Source organism: Theropithecus gelada, chromosome 8 (genome assembly GCF_003255815.1).
Source record: "Theropithecus gelada isolate Dixy chromosome 8, Tgel_1.0, whole genome shotgun sequence".
NCBI lineage: Eukaryota > Metazoa > Chordata > Mammalia > Primates > Cercopithecidae > Theropithecus > Theropithecus gelada.
The window spans coordinates 60,757,783-60,775,410 of NC_037676.1; the positions used below are offsets into that span (position 1 = coordinate 60,757,783).

A 17,628-nucleotide genomic window follows, 5' to 3' on the forward strand; every position below is an offset into this window, starting at 1 on the left:
CCAACACTGCCCATGTTATACCTTAGATCCCCAGAACTTGGTTTGTATAACCTTTGACCAACATATATCCTTTGACCAATATCTCCTTGTCTTTTAACCCCCACCCACCCACCCCCGCCCCCTAGTAACCATGATTCTACTCTCTGCTTCCATGAATTTGACTTTTTAAGATTCCACATATAAGTGAAATCATGCAGTATTTGTCTTTCTGCATCTGGCTTATTTCACATAGCAGTTGTCCTCTAGGTTCATCCGTATTTTCCCAAATGGCAGTATTTCTTGTTTTTGTGGCTGAGTAATATTCCATTGTATGTACATACCACATTGTCTTTTTCCATGCAGCCACCAAAGGACACTTGGGCTGTTTCCATACCTTGGCTATTGTGAATAATGCTGCAACATGGGAGTGCAGGTATCTCTTGAAGATACCACTTTCATTTCCTTTGGGAATATACTCAGAAGTGGGATTGCTGGATCATATGGTAGCTCGATTTTTGATTTTTTGAGGAACTTCCATACTGTTTTGTATAATGGCTGTACTAATTTACCTTCCCACCAACAGTGTAGAAGGGTTCATTTCTCTCCACACCCTCACTGCCACCCTTTGTTGTCTCTTATCTTTTTGATAACAGCCATTCTACCAGAGGGGAAGTGATACCTCATTGTGGTTTTGATTTGCTTTTCTCTGATTGTTGGAGCTGTTGAGCCTCTTTTCCTAAGCTTCTTGGCCATTTGTATGTCTTCTTTCTAGAAAGGTCTATTCAGTCTGTGTGGGATGGCACTGGGTATTTCCAGCCCCGAAGGAAAAGTGAAACGCATGAGGATGAGAATTTAGGCTCTTTAGTCACTTTCCACATCGCCCTCATGTAGATACACACACACACACACACACACACACACACACACCCACACCCACCCCACACAGGTCAGGCTGATTCAGGAACCAGCAGAAGCCCCCGGCTCCCCTCTTCCCTGCCATTGCTCAGTGGGCTCTGCTCTGTTCACTTGGCACCTTAATAGTACTACAGTTTCTTTAACTTTATTCTTGCTTTTTTCCACTCTCTCTGCATGCTATAGGCTGAATTTTGTTCCTCTCAAATGTATATGTTGAAGCCCAAATTGCCAGTATCTCAGAACGGGACTGGGCCTTTAACGAGTAATTATGGTTAAATGAGGTCACAAGAGTGGGGCCCTAATCTAACAGTACCCGTGTCCTTATAAGAAGAGAAAGTGACACTCGAGATGCCTGCTCATAGAGAAAAGCCGGTGTGGGGGCACAGGGAGAAGGCTGTCATGTGCACAACAAGGAGAGAGGCCTCAGGAGAAACTAAACCTGCCAGCACCTTGATCTCAGACTCTCCAGCCTCCCGAAGCCTGAGAAAATGCATGTCTGCCGTAGAAGTCACCCGCTCCCGGGTCCTTTGCTACGGCAGCCCTAGCAGGCCAATGCACTGGTCCTTCCCACTTCCTCAAATTCCTCTGTATGGTGCCGGCAGCCCTCTCCCCTCCACCTCCCTCCCTTTACTGGCAAAGCTGAATGAAAGGTAAATAAAAGGATAAGCTAAATGATAAATAGTCTTCTGCCTCTTGTTTTCCTCAGCTACAAAACAAGGGATTTGCTTTTACCTATAACCTGGAGACTCCATGATTCTAAATCACCTCCTGTGAAAGTGCCTCCTTTGAAAATTCCTAAATGACTCCTTCAGAATCTTATCTCCCGTCCTCTTTTAAGACATCTGTTTTCAAGATAAATTAAAACTATTTATTAGTCAGATTGAAGTATTCATATTTCAACAGTGGGTTTTCTCCCTTTCTTTACTTTTGCATTGTAAAATTATTCAAAACAGGCCGGGCGCGGTGGCTCAAGCCTGTAATCCCAGCACTTTGGGAGGCTGAGACGGGCGTATCACGAGGTCAGGAGATCGAGACCATCCTGGCTAACACTGTGAAACCCCGTCTCTACTAAAAAATACAAAAAAAAAAAAAAACCTAGCCGGACGTGGTGGCGGGCGCCTGTAGTCCCAGCTACTTGGGAGGCTGAGGCGGGAGAATGGCGTGAACCCGGGAGGCGGAGCTTGCAGTGAGCCGAGATGGCGCCACTGCACTCTAGCCTGGGCGACAGAGCGAGACTCCGTCTCAAAAAAAAAAAAAAAAAAAAAAATTATTCAAAACAGAGTGACTCATGATATTACGAGTTACACTGACTTTTGTTTGTTGCTCTGGGAACCTAAGTCCCATCTATAACATAATTTCTTCAATAAAATGTTTTCTGAGTCCCACATATTCTATTCAAGAGTGAATCTTTGAAACATACTGCTTGTACATTGAGGACTGTTTAAACATGGTTGAATTGAAAGAAGTCATACATCCTGACACTATTTCTTTGGAAGTAAGCTTTCATTATTATGAGACAAGCTACTTGGCCTAATTATAATAAAAGGAGAAATCAAACAGGTGGCCAGTATTATGGAGCCGTCCCCCAACCCCAGAAAACTGCACAATGAATGGGTTTCTTCATTGTGCTGCAAAGCAAAGGCCTGACTGGAACCAGAAGCAGGCTTAGACCTTCAGCAGGCTGAACATTTCTGAAACTTACTTAATAAAGAGTAGAAAATAAATAGGAGATTCAGTACATTAATGACTGAATTGAGGGTCAAAGAAGACTCTGTCTGCTTTCCCCCTGGGCCTTTGCCCCATGCCAGACTAGTGACTGTGCCAACGGGGCCCACCTCTCTGTGTCTCTGAGCCCCGTCAGGAACCTGCTCAGCTGCCCACAGAGCTGATGCCTTCTCCACCTCCACTTTGTTTCAGCAAATAGTAAACCTGCCTTGTCACGCAGCGTGGGCCTGAGCACCGGCCAGCTGTGTTCTCAATTCTGTGTGTAACTCTTTCCCAATATTTCAATAGAGTGAGAGATCAATACAGAGAAGCAAAAAGTCCTGCTAGTAAAGCAACCAAAGTGTTTGCAACTCACTAGAGCTCAGGCTAAGGAGAAAAACAGAAACCCCAAAGTGCCCAACGCCTCCGCACAAATAACACTCTTATTCCATCACCGTCTTCAACTGTTTGAGCTCCCGCTATGTTTAACGCGTCAATTGGAAGCTTTGGTGGTCTATGCAGTTGAATAAATTATGATTGCCCTCCTTGGGGAACTGCCATTCCCTGGAATCACTCCAGAGAAGTGATGAAGTAAATTTCTTACAGCCAAGTTTCTGAGAAACTGCTGACTGTTTGATTGCTACGTGTCTGTGGCGAAAGCACTCCCAGGGACACCTGACCTCGCTCCAATACCTCCCCATGGCCCTGGCACACTGATACCTGGAGCACCAAATGTTTCACCAAGATGATATCCCTGTGTCCCTTCATCTGCCCCCTAACCATCTTCTCACCAACACACTCCAAGAAAAACTGAGGAAAAGTATCTTCCTGTACATTTTTCCTACATGCACAGATTTTTTTGTTTTAAAATAACAATTTCTGTTTCCAGTGGAGTTTGTTTTACATTGTTTCTTGCCAGAATATAAAAGAAAAAAAGGTTCCATTTTGAAGTCTTGTTGGTGATAGTGGGGAAGAAGACAATCAATACCCCATCAACTCCCTCCTCTTCCCCCCATTCCTTGCTCTTCTCCAAAGAATTAGAGGAGCCAGAGATAAAACTTCAAATTGGAAACTTGAAAGGAAATTAAACATGAAAGCCTTAACTGAAATTACTTTTCAAACCATCTTTCTGAGTAAAGGCAAATGTGGCAAAGTATTAGGATAAATCTAGGTGAAAGTGATGGGTATTCACTCTATTCTTTAACTGTTTTTCATGGATTGAAATTCTGCAAAATAGCAAATGGGAAGGTGATCAGCCCTCCTCATGCCACCCCTCACTTCTCTCATGAATTCTTTCACACAAGTTCTTGTAATTCTTGAAACTGTCATTCATTTAATCCATGAGAACTTGCTCCAGAACTGTTGAGTATTGAATCCATATTCTAATTAACTTTGCCACCGATGGCTGGATAACTTTCAATGAGAAATTGGTTCTTCAAAATGGAGTTGAGGCTACCAAAGATTGTGGGTGCACATTATTTTCAATAAAAGTGGGGAGTTTTCATACAGTCATGTGAAAGTGTATGAATATTTTTATTTTTTACTTTTTATTATCATTTTTATTTTTATTTTTTTTGAGACAAGGTCTTGCTTTGTCACTCAGGCTGGAGTGCAGTGGTATGATCTCAGCTCACTGCAACCTCTGCCTCCCAGGTTCAAGAGATTCTACTGCCTCAGCCTCTCAAGTGGCTGGGATCACAGGCATGCACCACCACGCCTGGCTAATATTTGCATTTTTAGTAGAGACGGGGTTTTGCCATGTTGGCGAGGCTGGTCTCGAACTCCTGACCTCAGGTGATCCACACGCTTCGGCCTCCCAAAGTGCTGGGATTACAGGCGTGAGTCACCGCACCCAGCTAGTTTTTTTATTTTTAATTGATTAATTTTATTTATTCATTATTTTTTCATATGTAGCTTTATAGATGAAGAAACGGACTTTGTGGAGTCTGTGAAACCTATGCCTGTATTTAGAAGGTCGGTCCTTAACATATGCGTTAGTTCAGAGGATACAGCCTTTCATGTGCAGACAGGAGGTTTCTAGATTGGGGCCTGCCTTACAGTTTGCTGTGCAACCCTTTAAACAAAAATCACCTCTGTTTCACCAAATATCAGTTTCTAACTAAAATGAGGGCTTAGACTAGAGGACTTTAAATAGCTGTGAACAGTCTGTGAAGCATCAGTGCTGCTGTCTTGACCTCATTTCATAGGCCCGAGCCTCTGCGTTGGTATCAACGAAGGTGGTGTGGCGATGATGCTGGTGAAAAGCTGTATTCCATTATCCACTTATAAAACCAAGGCTAAAACCTTAAGCCCATTGCCTCAAAAATGTATAACACTGAGCCTAAGAGAAACGACATGAGATTACACAATTAACTCCAAGCGGTTGGTGAGATGAAGAGACACTGTCCTACGTGAAGGTGAGCACAGCGTAATGTTGTATTTGATAATACCGTGGCTCTTCACGGGCTCTCAGCTAGAGTCCTCGGCCTCCTTCCTGACCTTCCTAGGCCTGGCAGCTACAGTGCCCCGCCCTCTGACCAAGTGACCCTCCCAAACAGTGGGGATTTAGAGACAGAAGTGACATCATGGATTTTGTTTACTGTGGTGTATCTTTTCAATGACCCGAGTCAAGATAGTCTGTCACCTGGACTTGCCACAAAGGGAAGAGTACTGGCTCTGGAGTTGGAGCAACCTGGATTCCAATACTCCCAGCTCTTGCACCTGTCAGCATTGTGACCTTGAGCCAGTGACTTAACCTTTCTGGAGTTCTGCCTTTCTCTTCTGTAATATAGAGGTAATAGTAACACAAACCTCAAAGGACTCCTGAGGATATGATGGGATGATGCATGACATGTGGAGTAGTGACCTGGCCCTGGCCCGTGGGAATCTGAATAGATTTAACCATGAACATCTCTCCTCCTAGGTCTATTTGATCTTACAATAGGTTATTGTAATGCCTTTTAGGTGCTTTTTAAAATACAAATATCTTTCCTAAATGGAATGGTTTCATCTCCAATAAAGGTATAACTTAATGTTGTCTGAGATAAAGTTATATCTATAGCTTTGTTTATTTATTTATTTTGAGTTGGAGTTTCGCTCTTATTGCCCAGGTTGGAGTGCAGTGGTGTGATCTCAGCTCACTGCAGCCTCCACCTCCCGGGTTCAAGCCATTCTCCTGCCTCAGCCTCCCGAGTAGCTGGGATTACAGGCAAGCACCAACCATGCCTGGCTAATTTTTTTTTTTTTTTTTAGTAGAGATGGGGCTTCTCCGTGTTGGTCAGGCTGGTCTCGAACTATCGACCTCAGGTGATCCGCCCGCCTCGGCCTCCCAAAGTGTTGGGATTACAGACATGAGCCACCGTGCCTGGCCATCCATGGTTTTTTAAATGTATTCTCCTCACATGCTTTTTTCAAAAAAGACAAAATACTTCATATACCAATGCTTGTATACATTCTTTAAAGTTAATAAAATTATAGTACAAGTAGCCTTTGGGATTGCTATACAACAGGGATTGGCAAACATTTTCTGTAAAGAACTAGACTTTAAATATATCAGGCTTTGTGGCCACATGGTCTCTGTTGCAACTGCTCAGCTCCACAGTGGCACCGCAACAGCAGGCGTGGACAAGAATGAAAACAATGGGCAGGCTGCATCCCTCCCGATAAAACTTAACTGATGGGTATGGAAGTCCAAATTTCACATACTTCTCACATGTCAGAAAAGATTCGTATTCTTTTGATTTTTTGTCTAACCATTTAAAAATGTAAAAACCATTCTCCACTTTCAGGCTATACAAAAACAGAGGCAGGGAGCCTCTGGGCCCATGTGCTATCAGTTGCCAACCCTTGCTCTACAAGAACAAAGACATGGAAAAATGTGGGATGCATTTAAGAAGTCATAAAATCTATTAGGAAACCACATTAGAAATTTGGTTTATAACTGTTCACTATAAAATAGATTTTTGTTAATCTTGAACCACATCTAAATGACTTTAATTTTCTTAATATAAAAGATAACCTACTTAAGGGATAAATCTATGGTAATATTAAATAGCAAGATGAAAACTTCTAATAAATTTTATGTAGTATGAGGGAGATTTTTGAGTAAATTATTACATTGAATATTTTTGCAATATTTTGAATATATGAGTATTTTGAATGAATCCTGAATAAAACTGTTGTTGTTTAGCTTATAAGTGGGTGAATGTTTTAAACACTCTGAATAATTCAAAATTTAAAACACATAGATTCGGCCAGGTGCAGTGACTTGTGCCTGTAATCACAGCACTTTGGGAGACTGAGGTGGGCAGATCCCCTGAGGTCAGGAGTTTGAGACCAGCCTGGCCAACATGGTGAAACTCCTTCTCTACTAAGAATATAAAAATTAGCCAGGCATGGGGGCACATGCCTGTAGTCCCAGCTACTCAGGAGGCTGAGGCATGAGAATCTCTTGAACTGAGGAGGCGGCAGTTACAGTGAGCTGAGATCGCACCACTGCACTCCAGCCTTGGTGACAGGGTGAGACTCTGTCTCTAAATAAATAAATAAATAAATAAATAAATAAATACACATAGATTCATACTTTTATTTCTGAAAGATGAATCATTTCAAAATTATGAAATGTTAGAATATTTTCTTAATATTTGTAAAATAAGCAAAAAGGTAAATATAATTTACATATAAATACTGCACAGAAATATCAATTGACATATAGCTGATAACTCTTACTTAAAATATATTATCAAAGCATTGTTGTACACAGCATTTAAACTCTCAGGCCACCTTAGTTTTTTTCATCTGCAAGTCATTTAGCGATAAAAAGCATTTAAATAAAACATAATGTCAAGCCGTACTTAATACACTCCGCATGTTTCATAACCAAAGCTTTCAAACGGCTATTTCCATCCGGTTTTAACTTTAAAACAGATCACATAAAAGCTGCATTTGTTCAGTGATAGTGTGTATTTAACAATAACAGAAAAACTGCCTTTTTTAATCTCTGAAAAAAACTCTTCTCATTAATATGAAATGAAATAAAAATACAGAGAAGATAGTTAAAGCTGGACATAGAGTTTTCAGTAACAATAAGTTAAAACATAAAGGGAAAATATTAAAACCACCTTTAGTGTTTTTGGGAAATCAAAATAATCATTTTTAAAGCTCTGAATTTTGGATATAGAAAAAGTTGAAAAGTATTTCCTTTTTATTGAAAGACATAACTAATCATAATCATTTGAAATATCCTTTATGATATATGATCACACCTGAAGAACCCCAACATCTAGTAAAAAAATAATGCAGTTTCACTAGAACGTGAATTTGAACATGTTTCATACTTGTTGGGCAGTTTTATAAAAATAAAGCAGTTTCCTTAGGAAAAAACAATCTGCCAATTAGGATACGTATCTTTTCTTTAGAGACGGGGTCTCACTAAGCTGTCCAGGCTAGTCTTGAACTCCTGGGCTCAAGCCATCCTCCTTCTTTGGCCTCTCGAGTAGCTAAGACTACAGGTGCCTGCTACAACACCTGGCTGGAATGTGTATCTTCATTTTGGGGAAAAAAAAAAAAGGTGTTTTCCTCTGAAAATAATAAACTTCAACCCCTGGCTATATGAACATTCATGGACTCATACAGATGAAAACAAATTATCGTGCTCCTAGAAACTAGTTTTTTTCACTAGCACAGTCTGCGACACCATCTGGAAACTGTCACCAAAATATTAAGATTCACAAGCAAGCATTGGTGAACAACATTGGACCTGGTGAATCATTTCTACCACCACTAAATGCATTTATCCAAAGGGACTGTGTGGTGATGGTGTTCTGCAGTCCTGTAATATCATCTAGTGTCCTCTTATTTCAGCCACGTATTCACAAATGCTTGAATTTATATTTAAACTCAATGTCATACAATGGCGGCAAAATGCCCAAGCCTGCCCGGGACTGGTCCAAAGGCGGACATTTAGCTTGGCCCTCTACAAGCTCCAGTTCAAAATAAGAAAGCATCAAAACCAAAAATTGCTTGATTTCGTGGATAGCAAACACTCTTCCAGGGCATATCGTAGCTCCTGATCCAAAGGGCATGTAGTAATACTTTAACTTGAGTCCATTACAGTAGAAGGTAGTCTTTGTCTTCCTGTTTTCATCAAGATACCTATCATATTTAAAAGTCTGCAATAAAAATACAAAGAAAACAGCCTTTAAGCTAGTTTTAAAGAAATTTATCTCTTTCTCGACCTGGAAGCTCCAAAGAGTAATTTTCTTTTTAAATCTACTCCATTAGTGATTTAGCTAATACTCCACATTGAATCAGAAAGTAATACACTTAATGAGCTAAGGAAGCCTTCTGACACCTCCTATCGTGCTTGAACGATTAGTTCCTTAGTCAGGCAGAGCTAGAGAGAGAAGCGTTTCCAGAAGAAACTGGAAGAATCAATATATTAGCCTCCAATTTCCTGGATTTGGGAGGAGGTGTTTTTAAGAAAAAAAAAAAAAAGTGGCAGGTTTATTATCATGACTGCAAACATAATCTAGCAAAGACTGTGTGATGACAAATACCTGGACTAAAAATTAAAAATTCAGACCACTATCTAAATTTTCCAAAATATATGAATATTTAACACGATTAAGGGGACAATCCCTATGACTACAATGATAAAATCAATTCTACCTTTCCTCTTTATTTAGATCTAGGTAGCTATCACCTGGATATTGAACTTCAATGAGCAGGCACTTACCAAAGGGTCTGGGTAGATTTCTGGATCTAGGTGCATTAACTGTGGGTAAAGAGCTATGATGTCATCTTTTCGGATGTTGTAGGAACCGTCCTCAAGGTGCAAAGTGAAATCCTCCTTAGCTGTCCGAATGTTGAGGGAGGCACTGGAAAGCCTCAGTGATTCCTTGATTATGCTTTCTAAATATTTTAAAAGCAAAAAAGGTAAAAAATGAAAGAAGGAAGGGAGGAAGGAAGAGAAGAACAAAGCAAGTGTTTGAAGGTCATATGATATAGAGTCTGAACTACAGACAGCCTGGCAGTGCATAACACAAAGGGACTGTGTGGTGACAGTGTTCTGTAGTCCTGTAACATGAACAGGGTATGGGAAGCTGATCAGATAAACATTTCCCAAACTTTCTTTCTGTTACCATGATGCTATTATCAATGATTCAACTGTGTCTGAATTTTTTTTATTTTTGTTTTTGTTTTTAGCCAGGGTCTCATTCTCTTGCTCAGGCTGCAGTGCAGTGGCATGATCATGGCTCACCACAGCCTCAACCTCCCAGGCTCAAGTGATCCTCCCACCTCAGCCTCCCAAGCAGCTGTGACTATAGGCGTCTGCCACCATACCCAGCTAATTGTCTTCTTTTTATTGTTTGTAGAGACAGGGTTTTGCTGTGTTGCCAGGCTGCTCTTGAGCTCCTAGCCTTAAGCGATGTGCCCACCTCAGCCTCCAAAAGTGCTTTGATTACAGGTGTGAGTCACCATGCCCAGCCTGAATGTATTTTTAAATCAGATCCTCTGAGTTAATAATAATCTTTTGATTAAGAGATAATCATCTTGGTCATAATTGGGAAACAAAATTCCATCATTTTATAGGAAAGTAATCATCTAATAAAACTGGAAAAATCAGTAATACATTTTTATATAAATTATTCAAAGTTTATCACTTCTGAGATTTAACATGCTGAGGACTTCTGAGACTGAATATACTGATAATATTGATATATACATATGTTTTTTCTAGGTGTTTACTGCAGCTTCAGTTCAACATTTACAAGAACCTATTTTTATCCATATACTATCTGATGTTGTGTGGCGATCCCTGCTGCCTAGTAAAGGCATAAAGGGACAAAAAGAACCAACCTGAAAATGGCTGAAATATAGAGAGCTCACGAGAGGTCCAGCCTGACCTTTCAGACTTATCCTTTAACTGTCATGTTTTAGGGTGCTCATCACATGATTGTGTATAAAATCCCAGAATGTTAGCATTTTATTTTACAGATAAGAAAAGGAAGGCCCCCAAAAGAGAACTGACATGTCCAAAGTCTCCCAAGTCAGACCCAACAAGGAACCTAAGCTTCTTGCCTCCTTAAATAAAACAACCAAAAAAAGAAAACTTTCTTACTATAAACATATCATATTGTTGGCCGGGTGCAATGGCTCATGCCTGTAATCCCAGCACTTCGGGAGGCCGAGGCAGGCAGATCACTTGAGGTCAGGAGTTCGAGACCAGTCTGGACAACATGGTGAAACCCAGTCTCTACTAAAAATACAAAAATTAGCCAGGGGTGGTGGCGTGCACCTGTAATCCTAGCTACTTGGGAGGCCGAGGCAGGAGAATGGTTTGAACCCAGGAGGCAGAGGTTGTAGAGAGCCAAGATCACACCATTGCACTCCAGCCTGGGCAACAGAACGAGACTTTGTCTTAAAAAAAAAAAATTAAATTAAAAATATCATATTGCCATATTTCTATAAAATATAGAAAAGCAGAACAAAGAAAAATCAAAGAAGCTTCAAATCCATCACTCAATCCATGCAGGTAACTGTGGTTTCTTAGTGGTTCTTTTCCCTCCTTTATTTTATGAAAATGACTAATATACTTCCATTAACCATCAGATTAGCGGTAAGAGGAATAAGAGAAACATAGTGTGGCAGTGCAGGGTGGTAGCTGAGAGAACAGCATCCCACACAATGATGTATTTGATTCTACCCTGGCTGCAGCTTAACCTCTAGGTGTCAGTTTTCTCACTTGGTACAAATAAATAGTAACAGTCCCAAGTCACAGGATTGTTGTGAGGATTAACCAAGAAAACTCATATGAAATACTTAGCTTAATGCCTAGAATTCAGTAAGTATGTAATTGATGTTGGTCATTATTGTTGAAGTAGTAGGACATAGAAAATGAAACGCAACATAACAAGTATACCCACCTAATACTGGCAGGTCATTCAGTTGTGTTTGACTCAAACAAATGGGATTGCCTTCCAAGCTGACTTTTTGACCAGCATTCTCTAATGTACTTTTCACTTCTTCAGTAGCTGCTTTCATTGCTTCTGGGTTCCTATTAAAAGTTAAGAGAAAAAATGTATGTACAGAAAATAAACTTTTTCCATACTTTGAGTTCTGCAAACAAATAGGCCTTTCCCCCTCCTTTTAACTAGATGGTGAAGATATCAGGGCAGAAGAGACAGGGATAGTCCTGTTTGCGTTTACTACATTTGTAATTGCGTTTTATGTCCTTGGATATTAGTAAGAATCCAGTACTCTGGGAGGCCAAGGCGAGTGGATCATGAGGTCAGGAGTTTGAGACCAGCCTGGCCAACATGGTGAAACCCTGTCTCTACTAAAAATACAAAAATTAGCTGGGCATGGCAGTGGGATCCTGTAATCCCAGCTACTCGGGAGGCTGAGGCAGGAGAATTGCTTGAGCCCGAGAGGTGGAGGTTGCAGTGAGCCCAGATTGCGCCACTGCACTCCAGCCTCGGTGACAGAGCAAGACTCCGTCTCAAAAAAAAAAGAATAATAAAAACAGGGGGCCTTGCTACATAAAAGTTAAACTTTGGTCAGGGCTTTTATAAACAAGTGTTTCTAATAAGGATTAGACATGGCTAGGGAGCTACATAACAAAACTACAGTATGTTGAGTCTCAAAATGTTTGACTGATAAGTATTTGTGAAACTATCATAAAATATGGCTACAATTTCCTTTATGATGTTAAATTGATGTTGTATGCCTGCTGTAAATATGTGAATTTATTCTGGATGTGCTTTCTCAAGTAATAACTTTGGAAGATAGTCAACATTTGTGACAAATTAGTAATAAGTTCTCACATCTGAAATTAAGTTTTAAAATATTTTATAAGACCTAAAGTCATCAGCTGTTAATAGAAATTTGGCATTCCCAATCCTATGGAGTAGCAATTTTGTGTCTACATGATACTAAATATCCAATTTAATTGGAATAATTCAATAATAGACCATTCTAATTTCAAATTCCCAAAAGATTAACACTTTGGAGAGAAATCACGTTATGTAAAACATATGTTATTACAGTTTTTTTTCCTGTTACATACAGTTTTAAAAAGCAAAACCTAGCTAAGTCTCTTATCAATAAAAATTGATTATGATTGATTCATAGCTCTCATACTTGGTCAAAAACAGAAGAACAGCAATTCCTAATTGAGTGAAAACAAACTGTGAATGAACAAATAAATAAGGCATAGTCACTGCCCTGATTAAATCAGTAATCACTTAAATACATTTTTATGATTATGAAAACTGCATTATGGACTTAAGTTGGTGTCGTGAAGAACAGTATGGGGTTAAGAGTGAGGGCTCTGGACCAGGCAGCCTGAATTGACCCCAACACGAGCACATACAACCTCTATGACTTGGGGTGACATCTCTTTCTCTGGGACTGCCTTTGTTTCTATAAAACACTTTTACCAGTCATAGCTGCCTATGTTTTTGCAAGGACTGAATGAACTCAAACATGTTAAACACTAACACGCATTAGTGCTACGTTCTTGATTGATGGCATGAGAAAGGCTTTTTTTCTTAACGTTAAAATGGTTTAATTTCTATGTTCTACTAAAATAAAATAAAAAAAGAAATGGATATGGTGTTAGTCACCTAATCATTTGAAATAAACTCCAGAAAGTCGCTGGAATGGTGTTTGCTTGCGATGCCCAGAGGACCACGAGGTGCGTCTTGGCCTTCTCCAGGTCATCAAAGGTGGACAAAGTGTCATTGAGAAACATGCGCAGTCTGATCAGTTCTGAGACGCTTTCCCTCTTTTGGAGGTTCTCGTGCCTCAAGCTCTCTGCCAGTTTCTCCCGGGCACTGTGCGCGGTCTTGAACATGTGAATGGGGAGGCCTGCTACCAGGGCTGGAAAGACTTTGTCGAACTGCTTGAAGTTGTCAAGATTGTTTAGAATATGTGCTTTCTGTGTGTCTTGCGTTGTAAGATCCCTGCCAAAGATAGTTAAATACCCAGCTTCAAACATCACTCGGTAGCAGAAAGAATACATCCCTTCTGTCACCCAGGCAGCGGTCTTTGAGTTAGAGAAGACTGGAGGTCTCATGATACGTTGGAGGTTTTCCATCATGCTTTCCGTGAGGGAATTCAAGGCATTGCCCTGCAGGGTTTTGATGAAAGTGTTGTTTATGTTTTCAGTGGTATTTCCATCCTTTGGGTCAATGCTTCTGTGCCCAAATGCCTGACAGCAAATAAAACATGCAGAAAAAGAAATTAAACCTGACCTAGTCATAGTAAATGACTGAAAAACGGATTAGATACTTTCATAGTTCCTTACTTCTTAAAAACAGGAAATTGGCTTTCGCTTGTACAATTTCATAGCACTTTACAAATAAATGGCCAAATTGTACCTTTCCTTTAAAGCCAAGTTCAGTGGCACTCCCCTGGATCACTCAAGTCATCTATGTCTTATCTCTTATGCTACTGCACTTATTTACACCTATTGCACATAAACTTATTGACAATGTTTTAAAATCATTAGTTATCTTTTATATTATTTGTAGATTTCTTTTTCTTTTAGAGATGGGGTCTCACATTGTTGCCCAGGCTGGAGTGAAGTGACACAATTATAGCTCACTGCAGCCTCAAACTCCTGGGCTCAAGCAATCCTCCTGCCTCAGCCTCTCAAGTCACAGGGACTACAGGTGTGTTCCATTGTGTCCAGCTGTAGATGTATTTTTTTTTTTTTTTTTTGAGACGGAGTCTCGCTCTGTCCCCCAGGCTGGAGGGCAGTGGCCGGATCTCAGCTCACTGCAAGCTCCGCCTCCCGGGTTCACACCATTCTCCTGCCTCAGCCTCCCGAGTAGCTGGGACTACAGGCACCCGCCACCTCGCCCGGTTAGTTTTTTGTATTTTTTAGTAGAGACGGGGTTTCACCATGTTAGCCAGGATGGTCTTGATCTTGTGAGCTCGTGATCCGCCCGTCTCTGTAGATGTATTTTAACCAAACTTTAAGCTACTTAGTCACAAAGACCAAAGCTAATATTTATTTGCAGTAAGTAAGTAGTTGCTAGTTTTGTTTTTTTCTTAGCAACAGAGATTCTTTTATTAATCTAAATGATGTTAAAATATCTTGCCAATTCCTTAACAAAATGAAACACTGTGTGGCACAAGTGTAGCAAGACAACTGTTGAATGTTAAGTTTCCATCACTTGCACTCTTTCATAGACACTGCTGATGTGATGAATTTTTCTCTCTCTTATTCATACAGTGTCACCTGTCTCAGTAGAGCATTTAGTGTATATTTCACCCTCATTAACTTGTCAACAAATGACACATTTATACCTATTTTGACTTTCTAAATGATTGTTACTACGAAGCTATGTATAATTTAACTTATTTATGTTTCTAAGAATCTCCATGTAAGGATAACTCTCTTCAACACCTTTATCGTAAAATCTAAGTACATCAAAATTTCTAAATAGACCAGCACATAAAAAGGTAGAAGACAAACAGAATGGTAAATAAATGTAAAACTGCTTACCTTCGCAGAAGTAGCAAAGTGAAATTTTTTCCAATCAAAGTATTTTCCATGGCACAACACCTTATGGTATGACAAGGGATTTGTGATGAAATGGACATATTTTCCCATTAGTTTGCAGGTAAAAACATGACCATGTTTCCTTTGATTTGCTCTGAGGAACTCAAGAGGATTGGCACCAAATTGCAGCGCACAGCCCAGGTATGGAATCAACCCATTCTCTAGAGGTGGTTCACCCGTTTGCCTGTCAGAAACAAATGTATGATAGACATGGATGATTACACATTTGGGTTTTTACTTACATCAGGTTTAAAAATTCTTCCCGCTGACTTCAAACTTTAAAACCCTATAGTTTATAGATATTTCTTTTGTTGGATGGGCTCCGCTCTTTTACTACGAAAATAGGTTATATTAACCTAGTAATATGATATGTTGGTGGAAAGGATTACTAAATCTATCCATTTATGCATCCATCCATATGTACATTCAACAAGCACCCGTCTACTGTGTGCTCGTCACTTTTCCCTATGATTCAGGCGAAAGGATTTACAAGGCCAATGAGATTCTTGCTGTCAGTGTGGAAACAAAACTACATCTAGTGTTTATAATTTTGCTAAGCATCATTTTTCTAAAAATCTCAAAATGTTTCTTTTGATTATTTTCTTTAAAGACATAGATCACTGAATAAGAGAAGATTTCAGAACTGAGATTTTCAAAATCTTCCTAGTTTAAAGATATTATTATTCTGTAAGGATGGTTTCAGAGAAGAACAATCTCATGTGAGAAATTACCTTATTATAAAATGAAATTGAGTAAGATAAACACTGACAGAATCATCTATTGTAATTCAGTGCTCCTTTAAAATGTTTCTATTAGAAAATGTAAACTTATTTTCCAACATAAACTTCTGTACCTCTTGATAGAATAATACAGTATAAAGTAATAACTTTTCTTTTCTTAGTTTGAAGATAAGTAGTTTAATTAAAAGTAAAAACTATCAGGCCTGAAAGAAACTGCAAAAGGCAGAAAACACATAGCAATCTACAAAGTTGAAATATGCTCAGGGTGATTTTCTCTTTTTGAGATTGACATAGCAGAGAATATCTACATGCCTCCCCACAATTACTCCTTGAGCCAATTAGAAGTTAAATAAACTATGGTTCTGGATCTGACTGTATTTGTTTTTCTTGCATTCTTGAACCAGTTGTAAATAAATGAAATCAATGTCACATACACTCAGCAGACTTTCCCAGTTCACCAGAGTTGATTAACATTGATTTAAAAACAGAAATAGAATGATCAGCTCAGGTCTATGCTGTAGTCTAGGCTTAGGCAGAGTCCATATGATGCACAAGAATGAGCTTAAAAGAGAACATTTATTTAATAAGAGTATCTCTTGAAGCCATGTGAGAGAAAGCAATCCTTTCCACGTAGATTCCCACTTGCTACTTGTATCCTTACTAATTTGGGCTTCGTCTTTAGATATACATATAAATGTACATGGAGACCTTATAAAATTTCTGTCGGTTATGTTTAACACCAATATGCAGTTATACATTACCATTGGTATATGCCAATACTAAAAAAGGACGTTGTCATCATATATTTTGTTAGATATAGTAAAAAAGATATTACTTTAAAAATTCATATCAAAATTTTCATTAAAAAAATAAGGAAGATAATGCTAATATGTGTAAGTATAGAAAACCAAATTTACTGTATAACAATGAAGGTAAAAAAAAAATTAAATGGATGAATTAAAGAGCAATTTAAAGATAAAACATTCCTTACCTTCTCCTTATTCCAAGAATAAGCCATAGACAACAGCATGCTGCTATAGCAATCCCCCAAATCAAAGATATGGTCATCATTTTGCAAATCTAGGCCAAAATCTCTGAGGAAGAAAATCTCTGATTAGAAAGGCAAAGATGTCACTGAAAACAGACTCAAGCTAGGTTTTTTATATACATAGTACCCAGATCCATTAACTTGAGCTTGTTGACCAAAGCAAACAATTAGCCATTTGTTCCTTCTATTAGAAAAAAAAAAAGTGGTAACAACTGGCCTTGAACTAAGTCCACAGGTATCAGAAGTGGTTCCAAAGCAATCAGAGACCTGCAATACTTGATAAGTTGAAGGTCTCTCAAACATATGTTGACTTAACATTTGGACCTGGGGACAGCAGCTAATATTATGAGTTTGGTATGTGTAAAAAGAACAAATAAACCTGTTTAACATGGGCATAGCTAATAAATACATAAAATATAATAAAGAAAAATAAGAATGAGTTATTCATCAAGCTTATAATTTGGTCTTGTTAACTTTTAAAGAAGAATTAATTTAGGTGCTTTGCCAGAGAGATGCTGATCAAGTTCGGAGGAAAGAGACTGGGAAAAACATTTCTGTTGCTTCGTGTTCAGTGCTTTTATAAAATCATAGATATTTTACTACATATAGTAACATGTTACTTACCTAACATCCTCAAGAGAGTATTCTACATAAGTGCATCCTCTTGA

The 17,628-nt window shown here is 39.1% G+C and overlaps 1 protein-coding gene across 1 annotated transcript; it reads right to left on the reverse strand.

Moving 5' to 3' along the window:
• Positions 1-7,169: 7,169 nt before the first annotated feature.
• Positions 7,170-17,120, reverse strand: LOC112630469 (cholesterol 7-alpha-monooxygenase). The gene is made up of 6 exons (XM_025394805.1): positions 16,904-17,120; positions 15,116-15,356; positions 13,227-13,813; positions 11,526-11,656; positions 9,335-9,510; positions 7,170-8,768 (listed from the first exon to the last, which is right to left on the reverse strand). The coding sequence occupies exons 1-6, from the start codon at positions 16,981-16,983 to the stop codon at positions 8,469-8,471; spliced, it is 1,515 nt and encodes a 504-aa protein (XP_025250590.1). The 5' UTR covers positions 16,984-17,120; the 3' UTR covers positions 7,170-8,468.
• Positions 17,121-17,628: the final 508 nt, after the last annotated feature.

What these genes read in the sequence shown, in the direction of transcription:
- LOC112630469 (XM_025394805.1), bottom strand. Translation starts at nt 16,983, where the DNA reads ATGATGACCATATCTTTGATTTGGGGGATTGCTATAGCAGCATGCTGT. An exon ending in ACTTTGCTACTTCTGCGAAG is followed by an intron (nt 13,814 to 15,115) that starts GTAAGCAGTTTT and finishes ATTTGCTGTCAG; the next exon opens with GCATTTGGGCACAGAAGCAT. An exon ending in GAATGACCTGCCAGTATTAG is followed by an intron (nt 9,511 to 11,525) that starts GTGGGTATACTT and finishes TAAAATATTTAG; the next exon opens with AAAGCATAATCAAGGAATCA.